Genomic DNA, 13,683 nt, shown 5'->3' with positions numbered 1-13,683 from the left:
ATGGATTGGACTTTTGAATTGAGATCTGGGAAATTTGGTGGCCAAGTCAACACCTTGAACTTGTTGTTGTGTTTCTCAAACGATTCCTGAACCATTTTTGCATTGTGGCAGGGCACATTATCCTGCTGATAGATGCCAATACCATCAGGGAATACTGTTGACATGAAAGGGTGCACATGGTCTGCAACAATGCTTAGGTAGGTGGTACATGTCAAAGCAACTTTCACATGAGTGGCAGGGCCCAAGGTTTCCCAGCAGAACATTTCCCAAAGCATCACACTGCCTCTGCCGGCTTGCCTCCTTCCCATAGTGCATCCTGGTGCCATGGGTTCTCCAGGTAAATGGTGCACACGCACCCGGCCGTCCATGTAATGTAAAAGGAAACGTGATTCATCAGACCAGGCCACATTCTTCCATTGCTCCGTGGTCCAGTTCTGATGCTAAGGTGCCCATTTTAGGCACTTTTGGCAGAGACAGTGGTCGGCATGGGCACCCTGACTGGTATGTGGCTACGCAGCCCCATATGCAACAAACTGCAATGCACTGTGTATTCTGACACCATTCAATCAGTACCAGCATTAACTTTTTCAGCGATTTGAGCTACAGTAACTCGTCTGTTGGATCGGACCACCCGGGCCATGTGCATCAATGAGCCTTTTTTAATTCAATAAATTATTTAGACCTGAGACACAATGTGGATGCCATTAATGATGAGGTAGGACAGAAAACCAGCAGGCTCCAGACCTCGTTGTATAAGATTTGAAAACCACTATACTCTGACACATTCTTGCTTAATTAAATCCTATCTATCAGAAAGATATCAGTTCGTATCTTTGGAGGGTCTGTCCTCTGACAAATAAAAGGTGCTTTGGTATTCTTCAAGTCACTGTTTTGGGACCAGTTATGTTTTCACTATGCTGCCTATTGGTAATATCATTTGGAAACATTAAATCGATGTTGTTAAAGACAACACTTAGGTGAAGAACTACGAGGACAGACAGAGAGTCTTGGTCTGACACCACTAAAAGGTAATTTACCAACATCACAAGTGCAGTGTTAAACTGGATTGGAGCTTTTTGGAAATATAATTTGTCTTCAGGAAGGTAGTTAAGTTGCTAGGAAACAGCTTTTTGTACCATTTTGGAGAGGAATGGGAGTTTCCTCATTGACCAATACTTATTTAATTTATCTGTACCAAGGTTTGGTTTCTTAAAAAGAGGCTTTATTACTGCCATTTTCAGCCAGTTTGGCACATATCCGGGAGATATGGAGCAATTTATTATATTCAACATAGATGGGCTAAGCGCAGAAATTAGCTACTTAAGTACTTCACTTGGAATAGGATCCAGCAGGTTTAGAGGTCATAACTTTTTTAATACACAATTAAAAAGTTATAATTAATGTATCTGTGGTCCTGATAGTTCTGTACAATCTCAGCAACAACTGAGTTCAACAACTGAGTTCATCACTGCCGAAAATGAATGCCAACTGCTTTTTAATTAGCTTTGCAACTGTATGAAAACTGCATTTGGTTTGTTTTTGTTCTCTTCAATCCGATTGAGAAAGTAGGCTGATCAGGCAGATCTGGGCGGTTTTCAGTATTGCACTGTATTGTCTTACCAGGCTAGTTTAAGTGCTTCTAACTTTGAGGACACCATTTCCATTCCAATTTTAACTTGGTGGCACTCCATTTTCATGCTTTAGGACTCTACTTTAGTATTGTCGGTAAACCATAAAGCACGATCTTCTTGCACCTTCTTGCATTTGTTTAGGTTTTAGTGGTGTGACCTCATCTAAGGTATTATGCAGGGTTAAATCTAGATCATTTGTTAGATTAGTAACAGATTTATTCACTATGACATCCTAGGGTAGGTGGAGGAAATCTTTGGGATGTCAGATACATTTTTTTTTACAGCTTTTGGGGTACAAATGGTTTGGGTACAAGTGAGTTAGTCGCTGAGATGGTGTACGTAATGAAATGGAGGTCTGATTTGCCAGGATTACGCGGAAAAAGAATAAGATCCACAATATTCCATGGAACAGACCTAAATCCAAGTTATTGTCATGGGAACACATAGGTTCCAAAATATTGGACAAGACTGACTCAGTAAATTATTTTTTCTATTATTTATTATTTTTCCAAAATGTTTGTATTATCTGCCATGACTACAAGGTCAGATTAGATTTGTAGGAACTCAATGAGGAATGATGTGTATGTATGAGGAATTATTTGTATGTATGTAGAAAGTAGCTGTGAAAAGTGATTGAGTAGCCTGCATAGATGTCATGCCAAGAACCTCAAAAGACAGAAACCCAGCTAGGCTGTGACCATCCTTCACTTTGTTTTCAGCACTGAAAACCAGCCTTTGCACTATTTTCCATCCAGAGTTCCAGCCTTCTCTCTGCTCTTTTTCCAATCGTCATTGTTTACCATTCTTTCTCTTGATTCCAATGAATTTTTTCCATTTAATGCAATGAAAAAGAAATACAAAAAGTTGCAACATAGTAGAGAAATGTATGATTTTATCAGTATAACCACTAGTTAAAATTACTTTGCAATAATCTCTGCAATAATCGCTAACAATATTGCCATTACACAGTCATGGCATGACATACATATTTAGTCCTGTTGTGACAAGTAATTTGTCAATTTATCTGGTTTTCACACTGTACAAAGGAATGTCGCAAGTGGGGGCAGGGCATCCTCTGTGACAAATGACAGTCATAGATAAGTAGCCATCAGCATAGCAGTACAGCACCCTTCATCCCACCGCTGGGTCGCCTCTGAAGCTCAGAAGGGTCATTCCTTTTCTGTTCCTGTATGGAAGGCTAGATGATGCTGGAAGTGGTTTTACAGGGCCAGTAGAGAGCACTGTTTCCTTTGGTCTTTGGTCAGATAGAATCCCAGGGCATTGAAACAGACCCATTTCAGGGTGCTCTCTCTTAGATGGGAAGTAAGAGGGGTCTCCTGACTGTGTGGCCACTAAAAATCCCATGGTAACATGGAGGGTTAACCCCTATGTCTTTTCTAAATTCCCATTATGACTACCCAATGGTCATACAGTATATGCCAATTAGGAAGGAAGAATACTAGTGACTGGTGACCATGATATGCAGTAAGTGCAATGGCAGTCTTAAAAGACAACATCATGACAAACTGGGTCAGCAGGTATGACTGTGTCAAAACATGCTATGACGTTACACTTCAAATAATCTGTCAGTTTTTATCCACAATTCATGTGTAGACCCATGTCATAAAATGTGGGCAAAATAAAAATGTGGACAGGATGAGGTTAGTGCCAGGTATAAACAAGGCCTAAATAGTGTGAATAAAAGCACTGACGTGTTTTTAGACGTGTAGTAAGTTTACGACCAGAAGAATTACAAAGCAACATGCTTCTGTCATTGCACCACGGTGACACTTCACCCACTGTGAGTCAGTCCTGACAAACAAATGTGATCCACGGCTGCTCAGTGTTGCATTGTCCTGGTCCTTAGAAACTGTGGAGGGTTTGAGAGCTGTTCAGTGTCTTCAACCAAGCAGACAATGTGGTCGGCCCAGAGGATTCTGTCTGTCCGCATTGGAGCGAGTACAGTCGATGCCAATTCTGGCCGTGGTGAAAGCACTGGGCGCCTAAACACCTGCAACATAAATACTGCACTTTGAATAACAAGTACCTACTCATATTCACTCTGTTTTGATTGGACATTAGCTATCAAATAACTTTCTGAAACTTGCATGAAATGTGTGAATGTATTAAACAATTTCGCACAGCCCTCACGTCCAAAACGTTGTTTTTTTCCCTGCCACCATTCCAAGTGGACCAATAGGGTAGAATGACTAAATGGCCCCAGGTCTGTGTTGGGGAAAGCCTTTACAGGGCCCGAGGACGAGAAAGAGAGAGTGTGGGTTGTGTGTGAGTAAAGGAAAAGCGTAGGGGCTTAAGAAATGAATTGAGGCACATTAGAGGCTACCTGCTGGGACTGTATCGCTGAGTAAGGGGGATATATTTTTTTTAAATCCTTAATTTAGGCCAATGTCCTGTTCCTTGGGAGGTGCAGGGGAAAGCAGCGTGGGCCCTGGGGTTTGGTGGAGGGTGCAGGTCCCAGTCATCCTGCTGATTGGGGCTTCCCTTCCCTGGGGCAGTTGTGAGTTAGTGAGTCCCCCCCCCACTTCCACTCCACTCCACCGCCGCCCTACAAACCACCATGACACCTCCCTTTCACCTCCCGGTTCCCTCTCCCCCTGGCTCTCTCATTGAGACATTTTTCCACATTGCCTGGATTAGGAACACTTTCACTTAGATCTATGTGGTTGCCCCACAGACAAAGAAACACTTGGGGACAGGATTAGTAGGATTATAAGGGATTCACATATGTCCAGTTCAAGCAATTGGTATTCAAAGCTTTACATTTTCAAATGCCACCTAGAGAGAGCAAAGAAGTCCAGCGCTTTTCTTTGCATTGCAGCACCTTTATGAGGGACGGTTTCTTTTCTATTACAACAATGACATAGTGAATACACATTTTCACTCTCTTTTTTGGGGGGGCGGGGGGGGTATTGCTGTGAAAAACCAAGTAGAATATGAGATTTTGTTTTTTTTGTTGCTGATGATATTAGATATTGGCCTGTACCCTACCAATTACTGACCATTCAATTATTCCTCTCTTCCATTAAAAATAAGCTTTACATTACAGCATCACAGACTTGATTTCATTTTATGGATGCAGGTGTTGAAATCCAGTAAACCCTATGTCACTGAAATGATTCATTTATAATTACTGGTTTCTGTAAATATGGTAGTTTTCTATACAGTACTTCTATACAGTAACATTAACATTTGTATATTATAGGACTTGCTGTTGTGCATGCACTACCATACATGGTAGGAAAAACTCATTTATTTCATAAAGTGAAAAGTGATTGGACTACAGACATTTGGACATAATTTATTAACACAATGATGAAGCCATATTAAAATGTTGATGCTTTTATTGTTTTTATTATGAATTTTAGTAGTATTGTTTCATTGTTGAACATTTTACTAAACACTTTTTAAATGTCTTAAATCTATTTTTTCGGTTTGATATATTAATTTGAGTTTTTAACAATGATGCTTATAAAAGAAAGTTATCTAAAAGTGTAAATTGCACACTTGCAAAAAGTGACAAAAATACTAACTCAAATTTATCATTGATACAATGGGTAAAAAAAAGATTTAGAAGAAATGTTTACTGTATGCGTCTAACGGATTTTGAATTGAAAGTATGCCTACAGGTAGAATTCGAAGTTCAGAAGAATGGTATTAAATAATTTAAAGCTTTCTCAAATTCTCACGTGAGCAATCGTTTTCTGCCTCATGTGTTCTAACATCAGTAAACAATGAACGCGTAATCGGTTAACGTTGTACATTTGGCCTATTAATCTTGAAGCCGAACTTAGATTTACATTCTGGAGGTGGTTTTACTCACTTTTAAAGTTAATAAGCCACACACTTAGATGTGTTCGTGTAAAAACGTGCACTTGGCCTATCCACATGTTTACACAGCATCAATGACATGGTTAGTAACAAGAAAAATATAGATACATTTTATTCACCTTAAAAAACATGTAATAACAATAAAATATAGCATTAATAATACGAGTAATCAATTACAACAATATTAATACTAATATGTTGTTGCTGTTTAAATTTGCTAATTATCTGCAAAATATGTTACATATGATACAAAATCCTTGAATAAACAATTACAATCTGTTTCTGTTAATATTTTAACAAATTGAAAACCGCAAGAACTTTCGATTAGAAGTTGCTTAGCCTATTTTGTAGTGTGCACGCTTCCTGGTCCTTTCCTTTTCCAGCTTGGCCTCTGATCGGGATAACTTTGGCAGTGTTGGATGCATTTCATCCAATATAAATGCAATGTTCCGGCAGGTGAATAGCCTATCTAAGTGTAAAAGTTCCATTCACTATCAATACAAGCATTAGTCAGATAACAGATGAGATTTATAAAATATTTGTCAAATAGATTAAAAGTTATTTGGTATAAAATAAAAATGATTTAGTAAACAATAAAGCGCACATTATAGTACTTATATTGATTTCACCCCAATCAGTAGTCTACTAAGAGGAAAGGGTGAAAGGAAAGCGTGATGCTTTATTTACTTGCACCACATTCTAAATATCTGTTTCCTGCTTAATTAAACTGAAACGTCTCAATGGACTTCGGATCGATGTAGTTATTCATGTGAGGGCCTATTTGGGAATAGGCCCATATAATTTAATATGCTGCTGGTCTTGCGCAAAGACCACGCTCCTTCTACAACCATCTTTGACAGTCTATCCAAAACAGCAGCCACAACTCATCAATGTTTTTGACAAAGTTAAATTAGAGACGTGTGTAAAATTGTATCCTAACAAAATCGATCAATCCTTCAAACATTACTACTTTAAAGTTTTCCAGAATCTGAGTAACAAACAGTTTTAATAAAAACATTATGAAAATGCATAAAGTAAAGCTGATTAAACAATAATTTCAGACTAACCGGTGATTATTTCAAGAGAGCCGCAGTGTTTTCAAGTTGCCTTGGTTTCAGATGATCCAGGACTGAAGTGTTCCCCCCACGGTGTCATTACAATGAATAGGAATAGATGTCCCTTTGGTCAATGGGACAGTCAAAGCACACCGCCCTGTACAATGGGGACGTCATCCTAACAAGACCACTATGATAGAAGGGCTCCTTTTGTTTCCCTTCTCTCAAGCAGCACTATAAATACTCGGAGCGCTCTTTTGCCTCATAACAGAGCAAGAGGCACATCCGCGAGATAAGATTACGCGCCGCTATCCGGCAACTGTGTCGACTCCTGTCCTTATACACCTCCTTCCCTAAAAGAGGACGGAACTCTTGACAGAATCAGGTGATCGAGTCTGACTTAAAATAGAGGCAGAGACAAGAGCGAGAAGCAGCGACCTCCTACCCAAACCGAACTAATAAAATGCATTCTGACTCCAGCTCGAGCAGATCTTCCTCACCAGACATGGTTGGAATGCATATCCGAGACCACCTGAATTCAGTGTCTTCGACGCAGAACGAACTCCTCCAGAAGATGACGAGTGAGCACCTTTCCAGGCACGGAGAAAAGACCTCTCCGGGTGGAAGCAAGTACAAACTTAAGAAGCAGGTGACTGAGCAAGAGATCCAACATTTAAGGCTGAAAATTAACGGGCGGGAGCGCAAGAGGATGCATGACTTGAACCTGGCGATGGACGGCCTCCGGGAAGTCATGCCTTACGCACACGGTCCCTCCGTGAGAAAGCTGTCCAAAATTGCCACTCTCTTGCTGGCCAGAAATTACATCCTGATGCTCAATAGCTCCCTTGACGAGATGAAGAGGCTGGTTGGAGAAATCTATGGCGGACATCATTCGGCGTTCCACTGCGGGACTGTGAGTGGACACTCCGGCAACCCGGCGCATCAGGTGCATCCACTGCTCGGGAGCGCGCTGTCCTCGTCCACATCCTCTACCATCACCACCACTTTACCGGGACTTACCTCAATCAGAGCGCCTCACTCCCTAATGAAGAGTGCCCCTGCGCCCCCGCTTCAACTCGGCAGTGGTTTCCAGCACTGGGCAGGTTTACCATGCCCGTGCACCATATGCCAAGTACCTCCACCTCCTCATATTCCTATCAGTTCAGCCGGAATGACGAGACTTACAAGCGAAAACAAGGACGTGATGAAATAATTCGGGTTACACGATGGTGTCAACGTAGGCTATACATTTTAAACTGGACATGAACTGACATCCATGCATGCATTGTTTGTCTGTTTGTTTGCGTATACGAAAAACCATAAATATCCTCCTTGTAACAAGGATCATGTGAAAATACTTTTTTTCTAGGTAAAGATTTTGCTGGTTATTTGGTGTCACTTCAGATACGGTTCAAAGTGTAAATACATATTGTTACAAGACTGTGAAGAAGAAAAAACGTCTCAAACAAGCTGAATGTAACCTTATGTTTGGAGCACTGACTGTGATGTTAGAATAACGTGCTGAACCTGCTGACTCGAATGGGGGAAGAAAGTTGCATGCAGATTTAATAGTTTTGTTTTTGGCATCATTTGTGAAAGTGAAGAATGTCCTTTCCTTGTAACAAGGATGGTGAAATCGCATTCTACAGTGTATGCACATTTTATTATAATACAGTATATTTAGTTCGAAAATGTTAAAATGATATGGCTCTTGATGACTCCATAGAATTCTGAAAAGCTTTGTGGCGTAATTCTGTGTCCATCTGTATTTTTCACTTCTTTAGCATGGCTTCAGAACAACTACAAAGCATGATTGTTTTTGCTGAAATAATTTGTTATGCCCAGAGACCCCGTGTCTTTATTTTTGTACATTCTTGATGATTGATGACATATTTATTAAGCCCAGTATTCCTGGATGAAATTTCAATAAAATTGATATAATGAACCAGATCCTGATTTGTTTGTCCATGTGATGTCATATTCAAAAAATTGAGTTATTTTTGATTCAGCAACACAGAGGTCTTAAGATCCGAACTGGACTGTCCATGCATTTTATTAGAATATATGTTAAAAAACTATATGTATAAAAGCGTTTATACAATCTATAGATGTTTAAGATCTGAGCCTAAATGAGAAGTGTGCCTAATTATTGCTTAATGTATATTCGTAATCACTTTTATTTATTTCTGTTAAGCCATAGAGGAAAAGGCAAGTGATTGCTCAGTCTGACAATGTAGAATACACTGGAGTTAGTAAAGCTTACAAGTTGGCCGATTACAATCAGTTGTAGGCCTAAGATTGAACGGACACTGGATTTCAGCAGCAGCAATAGACAAGAAAGGAATTCTTAATCCACATAACAGTGGTAGAAACAAATCTTTCTAAAGCATTTGGGATCAACTGCAGTAAAGTGAACATTCTCCCCGTTTGACTTGGGAATTTTAACCCAAAGATATTTAATGTCAGCACAAATAAATCACAAATGATCATTCACAGTATTTACACTTACACTAAATAATTATTTGTTTAAAATTCAATGTGCGTATGTAAGGTGTATCTTATCATGTTACATGGGCCTAATTAAGCGAGACATCTACCCAGACCGTTGCCCATGTGTATTTATCAGTTTTGAGTTAACGTTATACACATTGGTAGATCTATTCTTCAACCTATTCCTTATTTAAATTTTTTGGCATGAATTATACAAAATCCATGTTTGCATTATATTGATGTTCTTGTGCTGACAGAAATGTTTAGAAAGAGTTTATTCATCTAAACACCAGATTAAAAAGGTGGATTCACAATCCATTTAGGATTCATTGTCTCAAAATAAAATTACTCGGTTTCCTTATTATCTTCAATTTCTCAATATCATATTTATTTTATCGGTAATAATATACGCCAACATAACGCCTTCCAACTTCCATCCAGCTTGTGGTGATACTAGGCCTACTTCTTCCTATAACAATAACTCTTCAATTTTAATAGGCCTACATAGTTTAAGTCTATATTTAATCTATGAAATTACATTTAAACATCCGATGGGCTTTTAATTATAATAATGCTATTCATTTATAAATAAATTACCAATACGAAATATTTCTCATCATACAATGTGCTTGCGTTATGTTATTATTAGATGCCTGTTCTAGAACCGTAGATTCCTAAACAAATGCTATGAAACTCCATGGGTTCAGAAAACACTTTGGCAGGTCCCCGGAGTCCTTCCACCCGCGCACGGCAGATCAGATAGGCAGAAACAGTATGTGTGTTTGTGGAGATTATTTACAAGTTAATTGTTCATGGGGGAATGGGGAGCGAAACACATCAGAAGACTTCGTTGGGATTACAGGACCCTAAATGCAAAAGATTATGCATTCAGTTGCCATTCTTTGAGCATGTAAATGAGCCAGCATAATCCTTTTCTATGTTTGTGGTTGGAAAGCTCAAATTCTTTTCTCGTATAACTGCTTTAGGTTGGGAGAGTGAAAGGGGTAGTTCATCCTTACACGTTGTTTAACCGATACAAACAGTTGGCATGCCAGATGGGGTTTATAGACTGGTTTCAATGCGCAGACGAAACTTTTACATATTTTGTACAAAAGCCGGAGCAAGAGACGGATGCTGCCTGGCAGTAATCTAATAGGCCTTATCATGATGTATGTCATTATTTTTAATTTTTTTAACAAATGTATTATAGTTTATCAGCTCAGTTTTAACATGCAATATTCCATAAAAACATTGAGAAATCATTGGAGAAAAATGTGCCAGCAGTTAGTTAATACTTCAATCTGATCCGTTGCTCTAAGGCTCTGTAAAATTGTGGTAGGATATGGCTGATGTGCGTCAATAACACATGCGTACAGTCATTGAAAAAAATTAAAATTTTAAGTATTTTGTAAATTAGCATTGTACAATACCTAATATGCAATGTATATAATTAATAGATTTCAAACATATTGTGTGATTACTACTGAAAGGCAACTTCCAAATGGAGTATGGACAAAAAAATAACTCAGCTCTCACTCAGACACAGATGTAAAGGCGTTTAACCCTCAAGCTACCAACGTATTTTACATTTATGGATTACGAAAACTAGTAACATTTTGGAAAAAGCAAGAATGATAGCAATAGACTGATTGCTTTCTTAACATCATTAGATATGTAAAACCTATGTAAGACACAAACACGTTATGTGAAATAAAACATTACCAACATAGACCGTTATTTAGCACACTTACAATCAATTTGCATACTTTGCAAAAGAAAAATATAAACCTTTCCTTATTTACTTGGTGCTTATTTCTAAGGTAAACTCCACATTAAGATTAACGTTTTTTTGCCATTGGGAACAATGAGAGTTTTAGAGGTTTGACCATATAAACTGGATCCAGTGTTAAACGATAACACTGGAGAGTGTTAAACCTTATACAAATATTTCTCAGACTGTCTTGGATTGTGAATTGTTGAATTATCACCCATGACTGTTGATAGTGTCAGAGACATTGTTTTAGTATTCATCCATTTTTGGTCCTGAGGACCATGTTAGATCCTACACAAATATGTGATCATGAAACAGTAAATGTTTTCACTACCATACATATTTCATAAGGCCTGATTTTGATGGCCCGGATTGACCCTAATACTTTAAGTCATGGCCATGATTCAAAGTGGGATATTTCCAAGTATGCTGTGTTGCAGGTTTATGTTTACTTTTTTTCCATTGACTTGGGTGGTCCTGTGGTCTAATAAGCGTTGGTTCCAGTCCAGCCCACAGCGCCAAAAACATGTTTAATCTACATATGATTGATGTTATGCTACTCAAATATAAGTGACATACATTTCCTAATTCAAATCTCTTTATCTGGATTTATTGGGCCCGTTGCTGAAATTGTTGCTCCGATTTAGATAGTTTGGTAGTTCTCAGGTGTGTTTTCACGACCCTTGAAGTTACTCTGAAAGCAGCTTTTAGGCAATTAAAAAAACTGATGTTGCAGTATTCCAACAGCCATAGCCAGCATATGTGCAGGCCTGACGTGGCCTGTAGAGTTTCACTTTTACATTCTTTGTTGTTAAAAGGGTATACACCTTTTTGTCCAGTTTATAATCCTTAAGATACAACCATATTGATGAAGTACACACATTTGAAACTATCTACAGTAAAACACTGAAAAGCATCTACAGTAAAACACTGAAACTAGATTTGTTAAGAAAATGTATTTCACTTCCTTAAAAATAGGATACGATTCACAACTAAAACTGAACCTACAGCAGAACATGCTGGGAAAAATGATAATGATGGCTTTGATTCAAAGGGACATTTTCTTACTTTTTATTTTGGTAGGAGGGTTCTAGACTATCTTGTTAGCCAATCAGGTCAGTGAATGAAAATAACCTCATGATCAGATAGAGCATTAAGGGCCACAGAGGCTCGGAAAAATCTGATCAAACATTTTGACGGAAAATTTGTTCAGTAGATATAGACACACACACAGAGGCATTTATTAGACAAAAAGTGAAAGTTGCTCTAATTAATTAATTAATTAATTAATTAATGAGGGCATAGTGACTTTGATATCCAAAGTCATGTTCACAAAATCTATCTTTATCTTACCTTTTTCCCCTGAAAGACGGAACCTGATCACAATACTATTTTTGTGTGATTTTTTTATTAGAATTAATCTGATTGCCTGCCTTAGCTGGTAGAGCATGACAATTGCAACACCAGGTTTTGGGGTTTGATTACCACTAAGGGCCAGTATGAAAATGTTTATAGGCACTGCTCAAGGTCACTACAAAAGGGGCTTTAAGAGTGTCTGATAAATTGCTTTAATATAATTAAATTGTAATGTTGAGTTTCTTTACACTTGCTCCTGCTACAGAAACATATACTGTAAGGTGCTCGATCTCTGCAGGTGATCTGTCGGTGTGGTTTTAATTGCATGTTAAATTTTAATATGCATAGTTTTCCCTGAATCTGATGGTATGGTACAACTTGGTATTATGTTTTCAGAGAAGCCTATACTGAAATAAAGTTTAGATTCATCAAAATAGGGGTGTTCCTGCATTGTAAATCGCTGCCTCCAGTGCATATGTACTGCTGCAGTAAGAGTTTGAATCCAGCCCACTGCTATTTCAATATGCTCTATGTCTTTAACCAATGTATGTCCATTAAAGGTTAAACTTTAAACTAAATCTTTAAAGGTCTGTATGTCTCAGTATGAATTTACCTAGAACTGTAACTTTGGAGTTAAGCTACATGTATTCTTTGGATTTGTTGAGAGTTTTTTTATGAGTCTGTTTAAATGTTTTCAGTTTTGTCGTATATTACAACATTAACTCTGAGAGATTGTGGAGGTAAACTCTAAGTAATTACGTCAGCCTAATAACCAATGTGGTGGCTAGTGAATTATATGCTACTTGGTAGTTTCTCTCCGTGCAACTCCCTTTGTTTCCTTTAATTACAGTTTTGAAGCTAATAAAATCCATCCCTGCTGGAGATTCATCAGATATGCTGATTGTCATGATAATAACACTTCTGTGAACATAATTTTTTTTGATATTGTAAGTTTTGCTGTGACATATGGAAAGTTCTACTTTATAAAGGAATTCTTCTAAAAATGCCAAAAATACATTTTATTATTTGTTTTTGAGCTGTATGGTGAGAGACAGACTGCGAACCTTTCAGGGAATTTTAGTATTTTTGAAACAATGGTATCATATATTTTACTTCCTAATAATAGAACCCATTTAAACATATTACACAAAAACAATTGCACTTTGACATTTCTGTACTGAGCAAATGGATCCAACATTCAAATTCTTTGTTTGAAAGCTCATTAAAGTGCATTTAAGTGGTCAGAAGTTTCGTATTTGGTCCCATATTCTTTGCATGCAATGACAACTCCAAGCTCATAACTTTACAAAGACAACAGTGAATTACTATTTTTAGTTTGAATCTAAGTTTTGGATACATTTTCTATTCATGTAGATGTCACCACGATTAGGGGTAATCATGAAAATATTTGGAATGATAGTTAGTGAGGAGAATATGGACAGGAAAACTTGGTTAAAATGTTTGCTATAGCCTCTGTAACTTTCTCATTCATCATATTCTAGATCACATTAAAGCAAAAATACAAATCACA

The 13,683-nt window shown here is 37.9% G+C and overlaps 1 protein-coding gene across 2 annotated transcripts in view; it reads left to right on the top strand.

The window, feature by feature from the left end:
- olig3 (oligodendrocyte transcription factor 3) overlaps positions 1–8,455 on the top strand; it is a 33,424-nt gene extending 24,969 nt beyond the window's left edge. The window contains exon 2 of one of the 2 annotated variants that reach the window (XM_020046334.1): positions 7,016–8,455. In XM_020046334.1, coding sequence (XP_019901893.1) covers positions 7,041–7,748 — 708 coding nt within the window. In that variant the 5' untranslated portion in view covers positions 7,016–7,040 and the 3' untranslated portion in view covers positions 7,749–8,455. Of the gene's footprint in view, positions 1–6,819 lie in introns of those variants that run through there. The other variant, XM_010888734.2, reaches the window with a different exon arrangement.
- Positions 8,456–13,683: the final 5,228 nt, after the last annotated feature.

The sequence above is a fragment of the Esox lucius genome, chromosome 5, assembly GCF_011004845.1.
Source record: "Esox lucius isolate fEsoLuc1 chromosome 5, fEsoLuc1.pri, whole genome shotgun sequence".
NCBI lineage: Eukaryota > Metazoa > Chordata > Actinopteri > Esociformes > Esocidae > Esox > Esox lucius.
The sequence above is the reverse complement of the archived record's forward strand: the minus strand, read 5'-3'. Positions and strand labels throughout refer to the sequence as shown.